We start from the raw sequence: 23,615 nt of genomic DNA, 5'->3' as shown, positions 1-23,615 counted from the left end.
TTTATTGCATTTTATGGCACGCAACAATCTGTTGTGGTACCCTTTTATGCACATGGAGTCCAGCTGCTGGAGTTGTGAGAAGGGGGGTATTCCAGCATTTCTACCAGTCCTAGTCTAATGCTTCCTCTCCAGCTTTGGATAGACACTCCCTTCTCCCATCATGGACCCAGCTCTCCTCCCCTCCTACAGAACTTGCCATCTGTTTGCTGCTGCCTCTGTCAGTATGCAACTCCCAGAGTTGGGGAGGGCTTCAGCAGACTCCAAGTGGTGTCTGGCCATCTCTCCTCACACAGACTGTGTCATCACTGGGGGCTCAAGTCCTGTATCCATTGATCTGCTATCCCCTCTAGATAAATCTAAGTGGTCACGGCTCCATAAATGTGCAGGTGAATTTATTTAATCACAGTGCTGGGAGGCGGGAGGTGCAGAAATAGTAGTTTTTCCTACCTTTCAGTTTTTTTCTTCTTGGCTATTTCCTTTTATCAGTCTCTGCTGTGGTCATCTGCTAACTTTCACAAGTTTCTCTTGGTTCTGAAGGAGTGTAATTGTTGTATTTCTAGGTGTTTTTGTGAAGCAGGTCGGAGCCCTGAACCTCCTGTGCGACTATCTTCCTGGAACTCCTAGGGACCTTTCCCATTCTGTGGTCTGTGTTTTAAATGAAATGGAAAGGTTGAGATTATTGACTTATAACAGTAAGTTGGAGGAAAAGTGGGAGAGAGGGGGAGAAATTCAGAAGGCTATGGTCTAAGGCAGGGTTAGGCAAGTTACAGTCTGCAGGCCAAATCTGACTAGCTGCCTGTTTTTGTAGATAAAATGTGATTAGAAGGCAGCCACGCACACTTGTTAACACAATGTCTGTAGTTGCTTTACACGCGACAGCAGAGGTAAGGAGTTGTGACAGAGACCACAAGGCCTCACCAAAACACCAAACCAAACCGGTCGCCATCGAGTCGATTCCGACTCACAGCGACCCTACGGGATAGAGCAGAACGGCCCCATATGGCCTACAAAGCCAAAACGTACTTACTATCTGTCTCTTTACAGAAAGTTGGCCAAACCCTGGTCTGAGGTGTTTAAAGTAATGATCTCTATCTGAGTTTAAGAAATGTGAAGTTTTTATTGGGGGGAAAGGGTGTTATGCTTTTATTTTCAATTTTTTTAATGACATACCATTCTTCTACATTAATAAAAAAATATTGTTTTAAATGTTGCTAGTTGCTACTGAGTTGATTCCAACTCACAGTGACCCTATGTGTGCAGAATACAACTACTGTATTGTTATGCAAATAAAATGTACATTCTATATTTCCTTGCAACTGTGCCCTCCTCCCATGAGGTATTTTCTTGGGCATGCTATGCTGAGTTTTTTACAACACATAAAAAAAATTGGTACAGTGCACTTACAGAAATACCTCATGGGGGGAGGGCACAGTTGGCAAAAAACATAGAATGCATACATGTTATTTGCATAAAAATAAAGTATTTCATAGGGTTTTCAAGGCTGTGATCTTTCCGTAGATCTCCAGACCTGTCTTCCAAGGTGCCTCTGGGCGGGTTTGAGCCACCAATCTTTCAGCTAGTAGTTGAGTACTTAACCATTTGTACCACCCAAGGCTTAACCATTTCTGAGGTTATGATGGTTAAGTTTATGTGTCAACTTGCCTGAGCCATGATTCTCAGTGGTTTGGCAGTTATGTAATGATGTAACTTGACAATTCTGTAATGATGTAGTCATCCTTCATTTTGCCATCTCATGTGGTCATCCTCCATTTTCACATAACACTGCTTTTTGCATAACAACTTGATCTTTGGAACATAACCATGTTGATAAGTGAGGAGTGGGTATATATATATACTTATTTATATCTATATCTGTATATATCACACCTGAAACAATGCTAGGGTACATGGTAAAAATTCAGTGTTGTTTTGTGTGCCATTGAGTTGATTCAGACTCAGAGGGACCCTATATGACAGACTAGAACTGCCCCATAGGTTTTACTAGGCTGTAAACCAAAAACCAAACCTATTGCTGTTGTCCAATTCCAACTCATAGCAACCCTATGGGACAGAGCAGAACTGCCTCATAGAGTTTCTAAGGAGTGCCTAGAGGATTTGAACTGCCAACCTTTTGGTTAGCAGCTGTAGCTCTTAACCACTACACCACCAGGGTTTCCTCCTGGGCTGTAGAGGCTATGCATTCTTCAGTTATGTTGTCTTCTTTGATAGTAGAGAAACACCATATTTGGCTTAACCTAAGTATCTGGACACATTTTGAACTTTGGTTCTAGCCACAGGCTTTGGAACAATGAAAAGACAAACGCCTATTTCACCATCATTTCTAGCATACCCGACCTTCTGTGTGAACAACGATCACATGATTACAAAGGTTGACATTTTATCTAATCATTAACACAATGTGAGTAATATGTTACTATTGAATATTTACTTTTAAGATAGTTAAACATCCTAGATATACCTGAGAGTGAAATTTTTCTTTATGTGCTTTATATATTGTAATTCCATCAGTTACAGAAATTAAAATGTAAATACACAGCAATAATTGATGATTGTGACAGCTGTTAATTTTATGTACAAACATAATATTAAGAACTTTCAAATAGTTAGATGGAGAAATAGATTGTTAATATGAATGTTGAGATAATTCAATAACTTAATTAACTTAAAAAAATCTTTTTTGAATCAATAAAGGTTTATGAAATATAAATAATAATTGTTATTTTTGTTAGTTGCCGTTGAGTCAATTCTGACTCATGGCAACCCCATACGTGCAGAGAAGAACTGCTCCATATGGTTTTCAAGGCTGTGACTTTTTGGAAGAAGATCACAGGCCTATATGGGTGGATTCAAACTGCCAATCTTTTGTCTAGTAGTCAAGTGCTTAACCATTTATGCCACCTAGAAACTCCCTTGTAAACAATAATATCAGGTAGAATAATAGAGATTAAACTGTATCATAATGCTAATATTTATAGAATAATTTAGTATACTAGCTTTCTTGACATTAAACAACCTAACCTTTAATCATTGAACTTAAATTTCTGGAATTTCATTTCATTTAAGTCAGAAATTTTTCAAGAAAAAGTCCTACTTGGGAATTCTTCACATCTCATAAGGAAGATTTAAAAAGCAGAATTTAAACTTTTCACATAAAAATTTCATGAGAAGGAAATAGTTTAAAATAGTATATACTTGAGTGATGTCATGAGAATGGCAAAGTCGAAAGCTCCAGGAATTGGTCCCTCCACTGAAACAACTATTGAGCTGACAAAAACAGAATCAACTGTTTCAGAACTCTGTAGTCTAGTGGAACATTTTCAGCTTCCTGTGGTATGCCTGATGAAGAAATAGGCTCGTAAAGCTCAGTGAATTTCAGCATTCTGAATAGCAGCTACCATCTCTGACCCCCAACCCCATGGCCCACAGCCATGGGGATGGAGACCAGCATTCCTGGTATGGCTTGCTGATATCAGGGTAGCCAATAAAGATCTTGTCCTCCAAAAATTAGGATTGTGTGTTTGAATTTGCCTAGTGTTCAGTGAGGGACCTGAACAGAAAATAGCCATTGTTTCAACACTCTCGGGCTGAAGCAGCTTCCCTGGGACATCTGTCAAAAGAATTTACAGAGACAGAGCAATTTTTTTTGTTTGTTTTTTCTTTTCTTATTTGATACAGGTATTGAAGGAAATATTTGTCAGGTCACTGGCTGACTGCGGAGAATAAACTTCATAAACTTAAGTGACTATACATGACAAATGTGACAGTTAAGGTTGTGTGTTAACTTGGCTGGAGCATGGTCCTCAGTGGTTTGGCAGTTATGATGTAGTCTGGCTTTTTAACGATGTAATCATCTCCATAATGAAATCTGATATAATGTGATCACCTCCATGATGAGATCCGTTGTGAGCAGCCAGGCAGGTGTAAACTACATCCAGTATAGGTGGGCTTTCTGCCAACGCTCACTAGCTTTTGCTTGCACTGGATCCTGCAGCTGGCTCCTGTTCATCTGGCCTCTGGTTCTGGGACTCAAGCTAGCAGTTTACCTGCCGACTTACCTGCCAATTTTGGGATTTATCAGACTCCAGAGCCTGTGAGCCAGAGGCCTGCTGTCTGACCTGCCAATCCTGGATTCACCAGCACCTGAGACTACCATGAGTCAAGAAAAGTCTCCAGCCTGACACATGGACTTGGAACTTTACAGCCTCTACAACCACAGGAGCCATTCCCTTTATATAAATCTCTCTCTCTATATATGTATATTTATAAGCTCCACTGGTTTTGCTTCTCTAGGGAACCCAACCTAAGACAACAAGCCTTTGCAAAAATAGTTTGGAAAAGTCACTAAAAAGAGAAAACTGCAGCCCTCAACAAGTAACAACAGCAATCCCTATGGAGGGGGAGAATCTGATTTCCAGAGTATTCATAATGTCAAGCTTTCAACAAAAAATTACAAACCATACAAAGAAATAGGAGGGTATGGTCTATTCACAGTGAAAAATGAAATGAACAAAAACCATCTCTGAGGAAGCCCAGCCCAGACACTGAAACCAGATACTGAAATTGCTAGACAAAGGCTGTCTTAAATGTACTCGAAGAACTGAAGGAAACCAGGGACAAGAGAACTAAAGAAAATAAGGAGAACAATGTATGAAAAGTAGGAAATATAAATAAAAAGATACGAATATTAAAAAAGAACCAAATAGAAATTTAGTAGCTGAAAAGTACAATAACTGAAACAAAAAATTGCAGAGCGGTTCGATAGCAGGTTTGAGCAGGCAAAAGAAAAAATTAGTGAATGTTAAGATAGGGCAATTGAAATTTCTCAGTCTGAGGAGCAGAATGAGGAAAACTTAACAGAGCCTCTAAGGAGACCTGGTGGTGCAGTGGTTAAGGCACTTGGCTGCTAACCGAAAGGTCGGTAGCTCAAACCTACCAGCTGCTCCACAGAAGAAAGATATGGCAGTCTTCTTCCATAAAGGTTACAGCCTTGGAAATTCTATGGGGCATACCTACTCTGTCCTGTAGGGTCACTATGAGTTGGAATCGACTCAATGGCAATGAGTTGTTTTTTTTTTAAGGGACCTATAGGACACCATTGGAGCCCTGGTGGTGCATTGGTTAAGAGCTTGGCTGCTAACCAAAAGGTAGGCAGTTTGAATCCACCAGCCAATCTTTGGAAACTCTAGGGGGCAGTTCTACTCTGTCCTGTAGAAAAGCTATGAGTCAGAATCGACTCGATGGCAATGGGTTTAGTTTTGGTTAGGGGACACGATCAAGCACGCAAATATATGCATTATGAGAGTCCCCAAAAGATAAAAGAAATAGCAAAAAAGAACGTTTGAAGAAATAATGACCATAAACTGCTCAAATTTGATGAAAAACACAAATTTACATATCCAAGAAGTTCAACAACTGCAAGTAGGATAAACTCAAGGAGATCACTGAGTTTATAAGACACATTATAATCAAACTATCAAAAAAACAAATACAAAGAGAAAACCTTGAAATTTCAAATTCAAAAATCTTGAGGTTTTGAATTTAAGGTATCAGCAAGAAAGGCACAAATCATCACATACATAGGGATCCCCAATAAGATTAACAGCCAATTTCTCATCAAAACAAGACACACCATAATTTAAAGTGCTGAAAGAAAAAGGAAAAAAAAAAAAAAAAAAAAAAACCGTCAGCCAAGAATTCTGTACCTCACAAACTATTCTTCAAAAACCTGGCAGAAAAAAAAAAAATCCTAAAACATTTCAAGACAAACAAAAGCTACAGAGTTCATCATCAATTATCCTTCCCTGAAGAAATGCTAAAGGGAATCCTTCAGACTGAAATGAAAAACACTAGATGGTAATTCAAAGCCATATGTAGAAATATCACTGGTAAAAGTTAACTACATAGGTAAATGTAAAAACTAATATTGTTGTAGTTTTGGTTTGTAACTCCTCTTTTTGTTTCCTATATTATTTAAAAAGATGAATGCATAAAAAATAATTACAAATCTATGTTATTGGGCATACAACATATAAAAATGTAATTTGTGACAATAACAACATAAAGGAGAGAGGATAGAGCTGGACAGGAGCACAGTTAATGTAAGCTATTGAAAATAAATTGGTATTAATTCAGTGTAGGTTGTTATAAATTTATGATGTTGACATAAACCCTGTGATAACCACTAAGAAAGTAATTTTAAAATATACAGAAAAGGAATAAAGATGGAATCAAAAGAATACACAAGAAAAAAAATCAAACCCAAAAGATGGCAGTATTGAAAGGATTAAGGGGAAAAAGATGTAAGACAAATAGCAAATGGCAGACATAATTTCCTCTTATCAGTAATCACCTTAAATGTAGATTAAACTCAGCAATTAAAAAACAAAGATTGGCATACTGTATTTTAAAATGATCCAAATATGCTGTTTACTGGATACTCATTTTAGATCCAAAGACAAAAGTACAATGTAAGTGAAAGGATAGAAAAAGATATTCCACACAAACAGGAACCAAAATAGAACTGGGTTGGCTATATTAATATCAAGCAAAATAGATTTTAATGGGAAAAATTGTAACAAGAGACAAAGGGGGACATTATATATTGATGAAGAGGTCAATCTATCAAGGCTTACAAACATATATGCACCAAAAAAAATGAAAAACCAAACCCGGTGCCATTGAGTCGATTCCAACTCATAGCGACCCTATAGGACTGAGTAGAACTGCCCCATAGAGTTTCCAAGGAGTGCCTGGCAGGTTCGAACTGCCAACCTCTTGGTTAGCAGTTGTAGCACTTAACCACTACACAACCAGGGTTTCCCACCAGAGCCCCAAAATACATGAAGCAAACATTGACAGAATTGAAGGAAGAAATAGACAGCACTACAATAATAATCAGTCTCTGGAGAAGGACGTCATGCTTGGCAGAGTACAGGGTCAGCGGAAAAGAGGAAGACCCTCAATGAGGTGGACTGACACAGTGGCTGCAACAATGAGCTCAAGCATAACAACGATTCTAAGGATGGTGCAGGACCAGGCAGTGTTTCGTTCTGTTGTGCATAGGGTCGATATGAGTTGGAACCGACTCTACGGCACCTAACAACAACAATAACAACAACAACAACACAATAATAGTTGGAGAGTTCAATAGACACTTTCAATAATGTGTAGAACACTTAGACAGAAAATCAACAAGGAAATAGAGAACTTGGACAACACTATAAACCTGCTAGACCTAACAGACATATATAGAATACTCCACCCAATGACAGAAGAATACACATTTTTCTCAAGTGCACAAAGATCATTCTCCAGGATAGGCCATATGTTAGATCACAAAACATGTCTAAATAACTTAAAAAATTGAAATTATGCAAAATGCCTTTTTCAAGCACACTGACATGAAGCTAGAAATCAAAAACAGAAAACTGAAAAATTCACAAATACATGGAAATTAACACATACTTAAACAACCAATGAGTCAAAGAATAAATCACTACAGAATTTAGAAAATACTTTGCGATAAATGGAAATGAAAACACAACACACCAAAACTTAAAGGATGCGGTGAAAGCTGTGCACAGAGGGAAATTTATAGATGTGAAAACTTACATTAAAAAAGAAGAAAAATCTAAAAGAAATAACCTAACTTTAAACCTTAAGGAACCAGAAAAAGAAGAGCAAACTAAACAAAACTAAACCAAAAATAATAATAAAAATCAGAGTGGTGATAAACAAAATAGAAAAAACAATAGAATCAGTAAGACCAAAGTTGGTTCTTTGAAAAGATCAACAAATTAATGAATATTTAGGTACACTGACTAAAAAAAAGAGAGAGAGAAGACACAAATAATAAGTAAAAACAGAAAAGAAAGTGGGGATATTACTACTGACCGTGAAGAAATTAGGACTAAAAAAAGAATACTATAAACAACTGTACACCAAAAATAAGGTGAAGTGAATGCATGGTCATCCTTGAGGGTTCAGAGCCTGGGTTGTGTGAATGCACAGGTCATCCTTGTGGGGCACACAGCCTGGGTAGTGTGAATGCCCAGGTCATCCATGTGTGTCACTGATCTTGGGTGGTACAAAAGCACAAGTCGTCCTTGTGGGATACAGAGCCTGGGTGATATGAATGCACAGGTCATTCTTGTGGGGCACAGAACCTGGGTGATGTGAATGCACAGGTAATACTTGCAGGGCAAAAAGCCAGGGAGACTTCGATTGGCACAGAGTCTAGGTGGTGTGAATGCAGTAGGTCATCTTTGTGGGAGACAGAGCCTTTGTGGTGTGAGTGCAGCATGTCGTCCTTGTCAGGCACAGAGCCTTGGTGATCTGAAATTCAGGTCATCCTTGTGGGGCACAGTGTCAAGGTGGTGTGAATGCAGTTTATTCTTGTGGGGCATGAATTCTGGGTGGTGTGAATGCACAGGTCATTCTTGTGGGGCACAAAGACAGGGAGATGTGAATTCAGCAGGCTGTCCCTATGGGGCACAGAGTCTAGGTGGTGTGAATGCAGCAGATCATCTATACAGGGAACAAAGCCTGGTGATGTGAATGCAGCAATGCATTCTTGTGGGGCACAGACCAGGGTGATGTCAATGCACAGGCCATCCTTTTGGGGTACACAGTCTCGGCGATGGTAATGTACTTGTCACACTTGTGTAGCACACAGCCTGGGTGATGTCAATGCACAGATCACCCTTGTGGGGCACTAGATGGTATGAATGAGGTAGATCATCCTTGTGGGAGACAGAGCCTGGGTTGTGTGAATGCACAGATCATCCTTACGGGACACAAATTCTGGTTGATGTGAATGCACAGGTCATCCTTGTGGGGTACGCAGTCCCAGCAATGTCAATGCACGTATCACACTTGTGGGTGATGTCAATGCACAGGTCATCCTTGTGGGTCACAAAGCCAAGGAGGTGTGAATGCATCTGGTCATCTTTGTGGGAGAACAGACCCTGTGTGGTATGAATGTACTGGTCATATTTGTGTGGCACAGAACCTGGGCAATGTCAATGCACAGGTAATACTGGGAGGGCACAGATCGTGGGTGCTTTAAATGCAGCAAGTCCTCATGCTGGGGTACTATAATGGTTAAGATTGTGTCACCTTGGCTGTGCCATGATTCTCAGTGTTTATATGTGATCACCCCCATTATGGGATCTGCTGTGAGTAGCCAATCAGTTGAAAGGGAATTTCCTTGGGCATGTAGCCTACATCTGAATATAAGTGGACTTTCTAGCTTTTGCCTCCTCTGGATCCTGCAGCTGCCTCCTGTCAGTCTGACCTCTGGTTCTTGGGATGTGAGCTAGCAACTTATCTGCTGATCTTGGGATTCATGAATCTTCACAGCCTGTGAGCAAGAGTCCTGCTCCCCAACCTGCCAATCTTGGGTTCACCGGCCCCTGAGCTACATGAATCAAGAGAAGCCTTGCGGTCTTGCCTGCCAGTCTTGGGATTTGTTGACCTTCACAGTCTGTGAGCAAGAGCCCTGCTCTCTGATCTGCAGATCCTGGGTTTGCCAGTCCCTGTGGCTATATAAATCAGTAGAAGCTTCTATTCTGATCCGTACTCTTGGGACATTCCAGCCTCTACAACTGCGTGAACTGTTCCTTGATATAATTCTCTCTCCATATATATACATATACATATATATATGTACTTATACACTTTACTGGTTTTGCCTCTCTAGAGAACCCAGCCTAAGACAGGCACAGAGTCTGGGTGATGTGGATTCACAGGTCATCCTTGTAGGGCTAAAAGCATGGGTGATATGAATGGAGCAGATCAACCATGTGAGGCATATAGCATGGGTGGTGTGAATGCTCAGTTCACCCTTATGGTGCACAAATTCTGTGATGGGAATGCAGAGGTAATCCTTCTGTGCTACAGAGCCTGGGAGATGTGAATGCACCAGGTCTTCCTAGTAGGACACAGAGTCTGGATGATGTCAATTCACAGGTCATCCTTATGTGGCAAAGAGCCTGGGTGATGTGAATGCACAGATCACACTGTGGAGCACACAGCCTGGGTAATGTCATTCCTGTGGGGCACAATGCCTGGGTGATGTGAAGACACATCCAGGAAGATGTTAATACACCAGTTCATCCTCGTGGGGAACAGAGCATGGTGATGTGACTGCACAGGTGATCCTGGTGGGGCACAACACCAGGGAATAGTGAATGCAGTAGGTTATTCTTGTGAGGACAGAGCCTGGGTGATGTGAATGCATCAGGTAATCCTGTGGGTCACAGAGCCTGGGTGGTAGGAATGCACAGTAATCCTTGTTGGTTACAGTGCCTGGGTGATATGATTGCACTGGTCATCCTTGTGGGGAACGGAGCTTGGGTGGTGTGAATGCACAGGTCATCCATGTGGAACACAGAGCCTGGGTCATGTTAATGCAGCAAGTCATCCTCAGCGACACAGAGCCTCGGTGATGTCAATGTACAGGTCTTCCATGTGGGCACAGAGCCTGGTATGATGAACAGGCAAGTCCTCTCCACAGGGCATCTATTTTTCTAAAAATCTACAGAGCTGGTATGACAGCATAATATTTCTTTTTTAATAAAACCTATTCAAGTAACCAGGCTATTCTGTTCTCATTGACTCAGGGAATGTATAACTAGAAATAGAAAATTAAAAAAAAAAAAAAAAAGCAGCCTCTTGCATCATGTTTCTGTGCCTGTGTCTTTAGGAACAGACCCAGAACCCAGTGCCGTTGAGTCAATTCTGACTCATAGAGACCCTATAGGACAGAGTAGAACTGCCCCCATAGAGTTTCCAAGGAGCGCCTGGCGGATTCGAACTGCTGACCCTTTGGTTAGCAGCCGTAGCACTTAATCACTACGCCACCAGGGTTCCCTTTAGGAACAGAAAGGACTCACAATGTAGACTCAGGTTGGAGGAATATTATAAGGATACAAGATTCTCCCCAAAGTTGAAGAACAGATCTGAAAGTTCCTAGTGGCCAAGAAAGCATTCAGGTTCCAGAGACCACCTCATATCCCCTCAAGTAAGCACCCTGCCCAGCCAGTGTCCAGTGAGACCTTCTGCTCAACAACAGTCCCCCTTCTTCTGTGCTTTGATTGCTCCAGGGAAAATGATGCTTCTCTACATGCCAGGACACTGGTCCTGTTTCAGGCTATGTTCTCAGAGGAGCAAAACCAGTGACACGTATATACAAATATATAGAGATTTACTTCAAGGAAGTGGTTCACACAACTGTGGGGACTGATAAGTCCCAAATACATGGGTCACATGGCAGGCTGGATGCTTCTCCTGATTCATGTCTTTGTAGAAGCTGACAAACCCAAAATCTGCAGGTCAGGTGGCAGGCTACTGGCTCACAGGTTTGTGGGAGCCGGTGAATCCAAAATGTGCAGGTCAGGCAGCTCACTGAAGGCTTCTCCAAGAAGCCGAAGTGAGACCATGAGATGAATGCAGGATCAAGAGAAAGAGAGAAAGCACACGTGAGCTTTGCCAAAACACCCATATATATTGGATGCAGGCCATGCCCCCAAAGAAACTCCCCTTCCAACTCACTGGCTGCTCACAACAGATCACAAAATGGAGGATGATTACACAATATCAGCCAAACCACTAAGAAATATACCATAGGTAGCCAAGTTAATACATGACATTAACCATCACAGTCCCCATTCAATCTATGTTGACTTGCCCTTACATCATTACAGGACTTCATAAACCCCAATGAGGAATACTAGTCCCTGGATGCCCAGCTGGGTAGAGAGGTGAGGAAGAGGAAATTCCACATCAGTTCTTGGGTGGGGTAAGCTGGCTAAATTTGAGGAAATTCTCCTTCTAGTCCTTTCCCATGCACCCCCATCATGCCAGCCTGGATGAAGTGCTCCTAGGAGCAACACTCCCAGCACACAGGGTAAAGCTCTGCAGTTAACTTCCAGGAGGAAACCCCTCATGTAAAGCATGTGAACACTCCTAAGCCCCACGCAGTGTCAGCCTCCTTCACTTCTCACAAACAGTTACTGTCAGTTCAGGTAATCTCGGTCTCATATAGATGCACACAATCTTTTTGGCTTGTCTCTCATTTGCCCTTTTTGTTTACTTCAGGAAACTCTCCTGTTCTCGCAATAAAAAAAAAGTTCTCACAATAGAATCCTACAAATAATCGGTTGCGTCGGAAAACCCAAAACAGATTTTTAAGGCTACCCTTGAGTCCTCTTTATAAAACTGTCTTTAGAAGACAAGTTTGGAGAAAAATAATATAGAAATTGGGGACTTCTGAATTGAAACTTGAAACAAGCAGAAAAATTTATTGGTCTTAGGTTGGTTGATCCTACAAATCTTGATCAATGTTTAATGCAACCTAGAAGCAAAATAGAAAGTGAATATGCTTTAATACAATTAGAACTGTGGAAATATTCAAACTTAAGCAACTAGCGTTTAGGTGATTTCTATGCGACTATTTACAGTTCTCAAGGTAGTTATTAACCCATCCTTTCTTCTACTTGCCCTGCTATATTTTCTCACCCTCTTGTGGAGTTCTTTCCTTCTGCAAACCAAATGCTAGGATTCCTAATGGTCCATTCCTGGGCCTGTCTCTTTCACAGGTACATGCTCACCTTCTCTAGCCTCATTTAGCATATATGCTAATGACTGCTGAATTTATTTCTTCTGACTTACCTCTTCATGTCCTCCAGACTCAGACCATATGTCATCAGGTCTTTGGATATTTTTCACCTGGTATCTCCCAGAGTCCCCTGAAACATGGCGTCCACAACTGAAGCCGTTGTTTTCAAAAGATCCACTTCCTTTTTCTGCGTTCCTCCGTTCATCAAATGGTAAAACTGTCAGTCCAAATCACTCCATTCTCCCACTCCGTGCAACCCAGCCATAATACTGGCGACTTCTGTTTCCTTAGCTCAGCTAGTTCCTTCAGCTTTACTTTATCAGGAGGCCTTCCCCGCTAGTCCAGGCTGGGTCAAGTCTCCCCACTTTGTTTTCTTTTTTTCCAGGTTGGATTAAGATCTTTAATGATATCGAATACCCAGGTTCTTACTTATTTTCCATTCTGTCATTCTAAGTGTTGGCTGGGCTTTTGTTTCTTTTCTTTTTTTTTTATAATTTTTATTGTGCTTTAAGTTCAAGTTTACAAATTAAGTCAGTCTCTCACACAAAAACCCATATACACCTTGCTACACACTCCCAGTTACTCTCCCCCTAATGAGACAGTCCACTCTCTCCCTCCACTCTCTGTTTTCGTGTCCATTTCATCAGCTTCTAACCCCTCCACCCTCTCATCTCCCCTCCAGGCAGGAGATGCCAACATAGTCTCAAGTGTCCACCTGATCCAAGAAGCTCACTCCTCACCAGCATCCCTCTCCAACTCATTGTCCCATCCAATCCATGTCTGAAGAGTTGGCTTCGGGAATGGTTCCTGTCCTGGGCCAATAGAAGGTCTGGGGGTCATGACCACCGGGGTCCTTCTAGTCTCAGTCAGACCATTAAGTCTGGTCTCATGAGAATTTGGTGTCTGCATCCCACTGCTCTCCTGCTCCCTCAGGGGTTCTCTGTTGTGTTCCCTGTCAGGGCAGTCATTGGTTGTGGCTGGGCACCATCTAGTTCTTCTGGTCTCAGGATGATGTAGTCTCTGGTTCATCTGGCCCTTTCTGTCTCCTGGGCTCATAAATGCCTTGTGTTCTCAGTGTTCTTCATTCTCCTTTGATCCAGGTGGGTTGAGACCAATTGATGCATCTTAGATGGCTGCTTGCTAGCGTTTAAGACCCAAGACGCCACTCTTCAAAGTGGGATGGAGAATGTTTTCTTAATAGATTTTATTATGCCAGTTAGATGTCCCCTGAAACCATGGTCCCCAGACCCCTGCCCCTGATATGCTGGCCTTTGAAGCACTGAGTTTATTCAGGAAACTTTTTTGCTTTTGGTTTACTCCAGTTCTGCTGACCTCCCCTGTATTGAACGTTGTCCTTCCCTTCACCTAATGTAGTTCTTATCTACTCTCTAATTAGTAAATACCCCCTCCCACCCTCCCTCCCCCCTCTCGTAACCACAAAAGAATGCTTTCTTCTCAGTTTAAACTATTTCTCAAGTTCTTATAATAGTGGTCTTATACAAAATTTGTCCTTTTGCAACTGACTAATTTCACTCAGCATAATGCCTTCCAGGTTCCTCCATGTTATGAAATGTTTCACAGATTCCTCACTGTTCTTTATCGATGAGTAGTATTCCATTGTGTGAATATACCATAATTTATTTATCCATTCATCCATTGATGGGAACCTTGGTTGCTTCCATCTTTTTGCTATTGTAAACAGTACTGCAATAAACATGGGTGTGCATATATCTGTTCGTGTAAAGGCTCTTATTTCTCTAGGATATATTCCAAGGAGTGGGATGGCTGGATCATATGGTAGTTCTATTTCTAGCTTTTTAAGGAAGTGCCAAAACGATTTCCAAAGTGGTTGTACCATTGTATATTCCCACCAGCAATGTATGAGAGTTCCAATCGCTACACAGCCTCTCCAACATTTATTCTTTTGTGTTTTTTGGATTAATGCCAGCGCTGTTGGAGTGAGATGAAATCTCATTGTAGTGTTGATCTGCATTTCTCTAATGGCTAATGATTGAGAGCATTTCCTCATGTATCTGTTAGCTACTTGAATGTCTTCTTTAGTGAAGTGTCTATTCATATCTTTTGCCCATTTTTTAATTGGGTTATCTGTCTTTTTGCAGTTGAGTTTTTTTTTGCAGTATCATGTAGACTTTAGAGATCAGGCGCTGATCAGAAACGCCATAGCTAAAAACTTTTTCCCAGTCTGTAGGTAGTCTTTTTACTCTTTTGGTGAAGTCTTTGGATGAGCATAGGTGTTTGATTTTTAGAAACTCCCAGTTTTCTAGTTCTTCTTCTACATTCTTTATAACATTTTGTATACTGTTTATGCCATGTATTAGGGCTCCTAACGTTGTCCACTATTTCTCTTCCACGATCTTTATCATTTCAGATTGTATATTTAGGTCTTTGATCCATTTTGAGTTAGTTTTTGTGCATGGAGTGAGGTATGGGTCTTGTTTCATTTTCTTGCAGATGGATATCCAGTTATGCCAGCATCATTTGTTAAAAGGACTGTCTTTTCCCCATTTAACTGTTTTGGGGCCTTTGTCAAATATCAACTGCTCATATGTGGATAGACTTATGCCTGGATTCTCAATTCTGTTCCATTGGTCCATGTATCTGTTGTTGTACCAGTACCAGGCTGTTTTTTTGACTACTGTGGCAGTATAATAGGCTCTAAAATCAGGTAAAGTAAGGCCTCCCACTTTGTTCTTCTTTTTCAGTAATGCCTTATTTATCTGGGGCCTCTTTCCTTTCCATATGAAGTTGGTGATTTGTTTCTCCATCTCATTAAAGAATGTCATTGGGATTTGGATTGGAATTGTATTAAATATTTAGGTCGCTTTTGGTAGAATAGACATTTTTATAATGTTAAGTATTCCTATCCACGAGCAAGGTATGTTCTTCCACTTATGTAAGTCTCCTTTGGTTTCTTGCAGAAGTGTACTGTAGTTTTTTTTTTGTGTAAGTCTTTTATATCTCTGGTAAGATTTTTTCCTAACTATTTTATCTTCTTGGGGGCTACTATAAATGGCACTGATTTGGTGATTTCCTCTTCGATGTTCTTTTTGTTGGTATAGAGGATTCCAACTGATTTTTTTTATGTTTATCTTGTATCCCAATACTCTGCTGAACTCTTCTATTACTTTCAGTAGTTTTCTGGAGGATTCCTTAGGGTTTTCTGTGTATAAGATCATGTCAGCTGCAAATACAGGTACTTTTACTTCTTCCTCGCCAATCTGGATGCCCTTTATTTCTTTATCTAGCCTAATTGCTCTGGCTAGGACTTCCAGCACAATGTTGAATAAGAGTGGTAATAAACAGCATCCTTGTCTGGTTCCCGATCTCAATAGGAATGTTTTCAGGCTCTCTCCATTTAGGGTGATGTTGGCTCTTGGCTTTGTATAAATGCCCTTTATTATGTTGAGGGATTTTCTTTCTATTCCTATTTTGCTGAGAGTTTTTATCATGAATGAGTGTTGAACTTTGTCAAATGCCTTTTCTGCATCAATTGATAAAATCATGTGATTCTGGTCTTTTATTTTATTCATGTGGTGGATTACATTAATTGTTTTTCTAATGTTGAACCATCCCTGCATACCTGGTATGAATCCCACTTGGTCATGGTGAATTATTTTTTTGATATGTTGTTGAATTCTATTGGCAAGAATTTTGTTGAGGATTTTTGCATATACATTAATGAGGGATATAGGTCTATAATTTTTTTTTCTTGTGGTGTCTTTACCTGGTTTTGGTATCAGGGATATGGTGGCTTCATAGAATGATTCTGGTAGTATTCCGTCCTTTTCTATGCTCTGAAATACCTTTAGTAGTAGTGGTGTTAACTCTTCTCTGACAGTTTGGTAGAACTCTGCAATGAAGCCGTCTGGACCAGGGATTTTTTTTGTTGGGAGTTTTTTGATTACCTTTTCAATCTCTTCTTTTGTTATGGGTCTATTTAGTTGTTCTACCTCTGTTTGTGTTAGTTTAGGTAGGTAGTGTGTTTCTAGGAATTCATCCATTTCTTCTAGGTTTTCAAATTTGTTTGAGTATAGTTTTTCATCCAAGGAGTTTCCAGTAATCAGGTATGATTCCTTTAATTTCAGTTGGGTCTGTTGTAATATTGCTCCTCTCATTTCTTATTCGGGCTATTTGGTTCCTCTCCTGTTTTTCTTTTGTCAGTTTGGACAGTGGTTTATCAATTTTGTTGATTTTTTCAAAAAAAACAGCCTTTGGTCTTGTTAATTCTTTCAATTGTTTTTCTGTTTTTTTAAAAAAAATTTTTTTTCATTTAGTTCAGCTCTAATTTTTATTATTTGTTTTCTTCTGGTAACTGTGGGTTTCTTTTGTTGTTCTCTTTCTATTTGTTCAAGTTGTAAGGATAATTCTTTGATTTTGGCCCTTTCTTCTTTTTGGATATGTGCATTGTATTGATACAAATTGGCCTCTGAGCACCGCTTCTGCTGTGTCCCAAAGGTTCTCATAGGAAGTGTTTTCATTCTCATTGGATTCTCTGAATTTTTTTATTCCATCCTTAATGTCTTCTATAATCCAGTCTTTTTTGAGCAGTGTATTGTTCAGTTTCCAAGTGTTTGATTTCTTTTCCCTGCTTTTCCTGTTATTGATTTCCACTTTTACGGCCTTATGGTCAGAGAAGATGCTTTGTAATATTTCAATGTTTGGGATTCTGCTAAGGCTTGCTTTATGACATAATATGTGGTCTATTCTAGAGAATGTTCCACGTGCACTGGAAAAGAAAGGATAGTTTGTTCTGCTGGGTAGACTGTTCTGTATATGTCTACGAGGTGAAGTTGGTTAATAGTGGCATTTAGATCTTCCGTATCTTTATTGAGCTTCTTTCTGGATGTCCTCTCCTTCACTGAAAGTGGTGTGTTGAAGTCTTCTATTATTATTGTAGAGCTGTCTATCTCACTTTTCAATGCTGATAGAGTTTGTTTTGTGTATCTTGCAGCCCTGTTATTGGGTGCATAAATATTTAATATGGTGATATCTTCTTGGTGTATTGTCCCTTTAATCATTATATAGTGTCCTTCCTTATCCTTTATGATGGATTTAACTTTAAAGTTTATTTTGTCAGAAATTAATATTGCCACTCCTGTTCTTTTTTGATTGTTGTTTGCTTGATATATTTTTTTCCATCCTTTGAGTTTTAGTTTGTTTGTGTCTCTAAGTCTAAGGTGTGTCTCTTGTAGGCAGAATATAGACGGATCTTGCTTTTTAATCCATTTTGCCTCTCTCTGTCTCTTTATTGGTGCATTTAGTCGATTGACATTAAGGGTAATTATGGATAGGTAGGAATTTTGTGCTATCATGTTGATGTCTTTTTTTGTGTGTTGACAGTTTCTTTCTCCCACTTGATTTTAGGTGCTGAGTAGATTTTCTTTATATATTGTCCTTTCCTCATATTTGTTGTTGTTGATTTTGTTTCTGCTGAGTCTGTATTTTTCCCTTGTATTTTACTTTGATGAGTAGGATAGTTTGTCTCCTTTGTGGTTACCTTATTATTTACCCCTATTTTTCTAAATTTAAAACTAACTTTTATTTCTTTGTACCGCCATATCTTCCTGTCCATATAGAAGGTATATGATTACATTTCTTAGTCCCCCTTTATTATTTTAATGTTGTCTTCTTTTATATAAGTAACATCGTTGTTACCCTGTTTTGTGCTTTTTTTTTTTTTTTAAATCTTCCTTTGTTTTTTTGGATTTCCCTGTCTGGGTTGATTTCTGACTGCTCTGCCCAGTGTTCTAGTCTTGGGTTGATACCTGACATTATTGATTTTCTAACCAAAGAACTCTCTTTAGTATTTCTCGTAGTTTTGGTTTGGTTTTTACAAATTCCCTCAACTTCTGTTTATCTGGAAATGTCTTAATTTCACCATCATATTTAAGAGACAGTTTTGATGGATATATGATTTTTGGCAGGCAATTTTTTTCCTTCAATTTATTAAATATGTCATCCCATTGCCTTCTTGCCTCCATGGTTTCTGCCGAGTAGTCCGAGCTTATTCTTATTGGCTCTCCTTTGTAGGTGACTTTTCATTTACCCCTTGCTGCTCTTATAGTTCTCTCTTTATCTTTGGTTTTGGCAAGTTTGATTATAATATGTCTTGGTGACTTTCTTTTAACATCTACCTTATGTGGAGTTCGATGAGCATCTTGGATACATATCTTCTCATCTTTCACAATATCAGGGAAGTTTTCTGCCAACAAATCTTCAACAATTTTCTCTGTATTTTCTGTTATCCCTCTCTGTTCTGGTACTCCAGACACTTGTAGCTTATTTCTCTTGATAGAGTCCCACATGATTCTTATGGTTTCTTCATTTTTTAAAATTCTTTTATCTGATTTTTCTTCAAATATATTAGTGCCAAGTCATTGATCTTTGAGTTCAGAAATTCTAGCTTCTACTTGCTCAATTCTGTACCTCTGACTTTCTATTATCTAATTCTGTAATTTTATTGTTAATCGTCTGATTTTCTGATTGCTGTCTGTCTATGGATTTTTCCAGCTTATTACACTTTTCATTATGTTCCTGAATAATCTTTCTAATTTCTTCAGTTGCTTTATCTGTGTGTTCCTTGGCTTGTTCTGCGTATTGCCTCATTTCCTTCCTGATGTCTTGAAGGGTTCTGTATATGAAACTTTTGTATTCTGCATCTGGTAATTTCAGCAATGGACTTTCATCTAGAAGATCCCTGGATTCTTTGTCTTGACAGCCTGTTGAGGTGGTCATGGTCTGCTTCTTTATGTGACTTGATATTGACTGTTGTCTCTGAGGCACGTATGAGTTATTGTATTAGTTTATGCTTGCTTACTGTGTCGTAGCTGCTTGCTTTGTTTTGTTTTGGTATACCCGTATGGGCTGCTTGAGTGAGCTAGCTTGATTATTTTTGCCTTTGGAACTCTGGTGTCCTGTCCCCAGCTGGCTAGAGCTGTTATCAGGTATATCAGTCTAGGAGTCCATTCAGTTTTCTTGTATGAATTCAGCTCAGGTTTCCAGGTAGCTGATCATCAAGTGTGTGGTACAAGCTCTGTCCTGCAGTCTCAGAGGGGCAGGGGTGATTGGCATATATACCTGTATCTGATTGCAGCAGGGGGTCACACTCTGAACAAGGCAGGAGGCTGAGAATCGACCCCCACGTGTCTCTGAGGAAAATGCATCTGTTCCCTAGAGAGTGCTGGTGGGTGGGTTCTGCAGAGAGACCATGGGCACCCAAAGTTTTTGGTTGTAAGGACTGGGAGGTTGCAGTTATCTTTGGATCCGTCACAGGTGGAGCTACCAGTTCTTAGGTCCCTGATGTGGGTAGGTGAGGACCTTGTTTAATAGGCAAAACAATGTCAAACATCAAACACCCACCTCTCCACCACACAGCTGAAATGGTTGGAGTTTGCCAACAAGGGCCTATTCTCCCAAAAAGGGCCCACACAGGTCCATGCAGAAGGGAAAGGTGCTCAAGGTCCACGGATGGTTTATGCCTGGACAGAAGCCACTTCTGTCCTGAGCTCCCACAGTTAATGAAGCTAGCAAATTATCTTTTCCCCCCAATTGCAATTTTTTTTCCCTCCCCAAGGCCGGGAGGATGGATCTAGGTGCTCACCAGGGTCTATCTCAGGCCCAGGGATTGCTGAAGCCGGCATGGGGGTGGGGGGTGCAGTAAAATTTATGCAAGTACGTAGCTTTTGCCAGCAGCGCTGTTCTCCTCAGGTTCCAGAAGTGTGCGTAGGCTGTGTGGCTGGGTGCTTCTCCCTGAGGAAACTGTGGCTGAATGCTAGTACCAGCCTGCTGCCGCCGCCACCGCCACCACCACTCCACAAATGGTGCCCGAGGGCTCCCCGTGATTCAGGTCCAGCAACTCCTCTTCACTTTTGAATGGTCTCCTCCTCCCTCTGCCCCTCAGTTTGTTGTCCAAGCTTGCCTTTGATGCTCAGGGCACCCAGCTTGTCACAAATATACTCATTTCACTTGTTTTTTCGGGTCTTCGTTGTAAAGAGGGCTCGCCGGAAGTGTCTGTCTATCCCGCCATCTTGGTTCCACCTGGCCTTTTTCCCACTTTGTTTTATGAAAGCATCTTCCCTGCTGACTCATGGCAAGAACCCTTCCTGTTTTGTTCTTTGCCATTTTCAGCCCTAACATAGCGCCAGAACACAGCATATGTTTAATAAAAAACATCTCCACTAACTGACTGGCACCAAGTCCTTCCAGCTCCACTTTCTGAACAACTCTTGAAAATGCTGTGCATTTCATGCCGTCAATGTCTTCTCTCTGTAGGTTACTCCTCACATCTCTTTCACTCTCTTCTCCACACTACAACCACAGTGGTCTTTCATAAATGCAGTTCTGATCACATCAGCCCCCACTGCCTTCAGGGTAAAGTCTAGGCTTCTGAGCAGGACTACAAGTCATTTTATGGTTTGGTCCTGCTTCTCCTCATCCCACCTCTCATCTATCCCTGCCCCATACCATCTACACTCCCTCCAACCTGGGTCTTCATACTTCTTGTGCTCTCATGCCAGCACTAACAAATAAATGACTTTCTTCAGGAATCCTGGGCTGACTGTCCCACTTCATCAGTGCACACTGATTAAAGGGACCCAATGATCCCTCAGCCAGTGTGGTCCTGGTTTACACCTGCCAATCTGCTTAATTACTAATAGCTCCTCCTCTCACTCTCAAAGGCATCCTGGTTTGAAAAATAAATTACCTAGTCACTCTAACAGTGTCTAACAATTGTCCAATTGTCTATTTCTCCCTTAGACAGTAAATTCCACGAGGTCAAAAACTGTCTTACTCTCTATAGCATCTGGCACAGTGCCTAACACACTGTATTTTTGTTAAATAAATAGATGTACTTATGTACTGTTAACCATGCACTCTTATTACCATATTTATTTGGTTCCAGGATTTGCTATTGAAAACCAAAATGATGGCCAAAAAAACTCAAAGATTATGTATTTCAACAAATGATTTTAAACACACTTTGTTGAAGAGACTTTGAGATTTTCAAGTTTAATTTCAAAATACGCAGACGTACATACATGCCATCCTCTTCACAAGAGGAAATGGCTGTTATTTTGACACATTTACTTCCAGCAACTTTCCCATCAGTGATGACACACTTATCAGGAGCCAGACACGCTCCCACCCTTAGCCTGTGGCCAGAAGCACATGCTCATGCAGGGCAGCCAATCAGGGATACGGTCAACAGCTAGGGAACTAGTTTTCTTACTATGAAGCAAGGCTCATTTGCCAACCAATCCTGGAATCAGATGCATTAAGCTTTACTAAAGGTTAAAAAAAAAAAAAAAAAAACTGGTTTTTTAGAAAACATTTTCCTAAAAATACTTACATCAGACAGCATTGGTTCATCAAGTTCTTCCACTCTGCTCAAGTTAGGCGCTCCATACCGATCGCTAATTTCAGCTAGTGTTTTGCCTAAGTCTGCTGTTGCTTCCTACAACCATAAAGTTAATTTTTACTTTTAAATGACCCCAAAATTAATGATTACTTTCTTTTTGATTTTAATAAGATTTATGAATTGCCATGTCAAACTCAACATCGTTAGTGGAATTAACTGATGCCTATTGATGACAAGAGAATTCTAGGAATGAATGTTAAAACTTTTTAAAGTACATTTGGAAATTTTAAATGTATAAGTAATTCTGTGGTCAATGTCTCAGGATATTCTGGCTTTTAAAAATAGAATACAAACTGAATATCTAATTTTTATTTACTTTGAGATGTTGTTTCAAAGCACATCATATTAGTGACTTATTGGAATATATATGTGGACTATCAGTTTTTTAACATTCTTATAAATTTTATATTGTTATTATAAATTTAAGTATTAAGATTTAATTTCTAAGACAACTCATTTCACATAACACAGAATAACTTTTTCTTCTCACCTCTGAATGTGAAGTATCTTCACTCTTCATCATATTTTCCATATTCATTCTCATCTCCTATAACATAAAAATGAAGAAAATAGAAAATACTTTGAACATACTTTTAATTTTGATTCAATATTTAATTTTCAAGTATTCATAATTTTATATAATCTACGATCAATTTAATGGCAAAAATGCTATCTTTCTTAAGGAGTGATTGGAGTACACTTAATACAAAATTGCAATCCCTGTCTCATGTAATATTCTATTCTAATAGAAGATGGCCATGTTTGCATCAGATGAGCACCTGGATTCTGACCACACTACAATAAGATAAGTGACAAGATTCCTCTTGTTCCAATGGAATGATTCCTGTCAGTAGTCACTGGCAATTTTTAACAAGAATTGCACTCTTCATTTTAAGAGATTTATTTGCTATACTGCTATATAACATGCATATGAATATTTTCATCTAGAAAAAAGAATTTTTTTAATTCCTATAATTTATTTTGCCTTTCTGTTTCAGACACATTTTGCCCACACACAGAATATATAATATACTCTAGCATCTAACACACTTGTTAAATCCTATTTACCAGATAAATTTATCCAAATATCTCTCTCAGCGAATGGATATAATGATACAGAAACATTAATTTGCATTAACAACCTGCAGTAGAAGTTCTTATAAGGGAGACCCACTTGGTTTATTTTGCTGAGAAAAAGCTTTGATAAGCCTGCCTAGGTAGCTCAACTCTACCTTAAGAAGAGGAACAGGGAGGTATTCTAGAAGAAAAAAAAAGCCAAGGAGGAATTTTCTAGGGAAATTCTGGGAGCTACGGAATCTGAATCTCTCATGTAAAATCTTCAGCAAAGACCACAAGAAAATAAAAATGCTTAGTGTGTGTGCCAGAGGCCCCTGAGATCACCCCCAGGTTTGGAGAACTCACAGGACTCAGCATATAGTTATAGTCACAGCTATGATTTATTACAGTGAAAAAGATACAAGGCAAGATTGGCAAAGGGAAAAGGCACATTGGGCAAAGTCCAGAGGAAACTAGGCA

General features: G+C 39.8%; 1 protein-coding gene across 1 annotated transcript in view; it reads right to left on the bottom strand.

Moving 5' to 3' along the window:
- Window positions 1-12,328: 12,328 nt before the first annotated feature.
- The window catches only part of DYDC1 (DPY30 domain containing 1), a 42,529-nt gene continuing 31,242 nt past the window's right edge, over window positions 12,329-23,615 (bottom strand). The window contains exons 5-7 of the mRNA XM_049894730.1: window positions 22,570-22,626; window positions 22,011-22,115; window positions 12,329-12,376 (exon numbers count right to left, since the gene is read on the bottom strand). Of these exons, the coding sequence (XP_049750687.1) occupies window positions 12,347-12,376; window positions 22,011-22,115; window positions 22,570-22,626 (192 nt within the window). The 3' untranslated portion in view covers window positions 12,329-12,346. The remainder of the gene's footprint in view (window positions 12,377-22,010; window positions 22,116-22,569; window positions 22,627-23,615) is intronic.

The sequence above is a fragment of the Elephas maximus genome, chromosome 8, assembly GCF_024166365.1.
Source record: "Elephas maximus indicus isolate mEleMax1 chromosome 8, mEleMax1 primary haplotype, whole genome shotgun sequence".
In the NCBI taxonomy this organism is placed as follows: domain Eukaryota; kingdom Metazoa; phylum Chordata; class Mammalia; order Proboscidea; family Elephantidae; genus Elephas; species Elephas maximus.
This window is presented reverse-complemented; position numbering and strand designations above follow the sequence as displayed.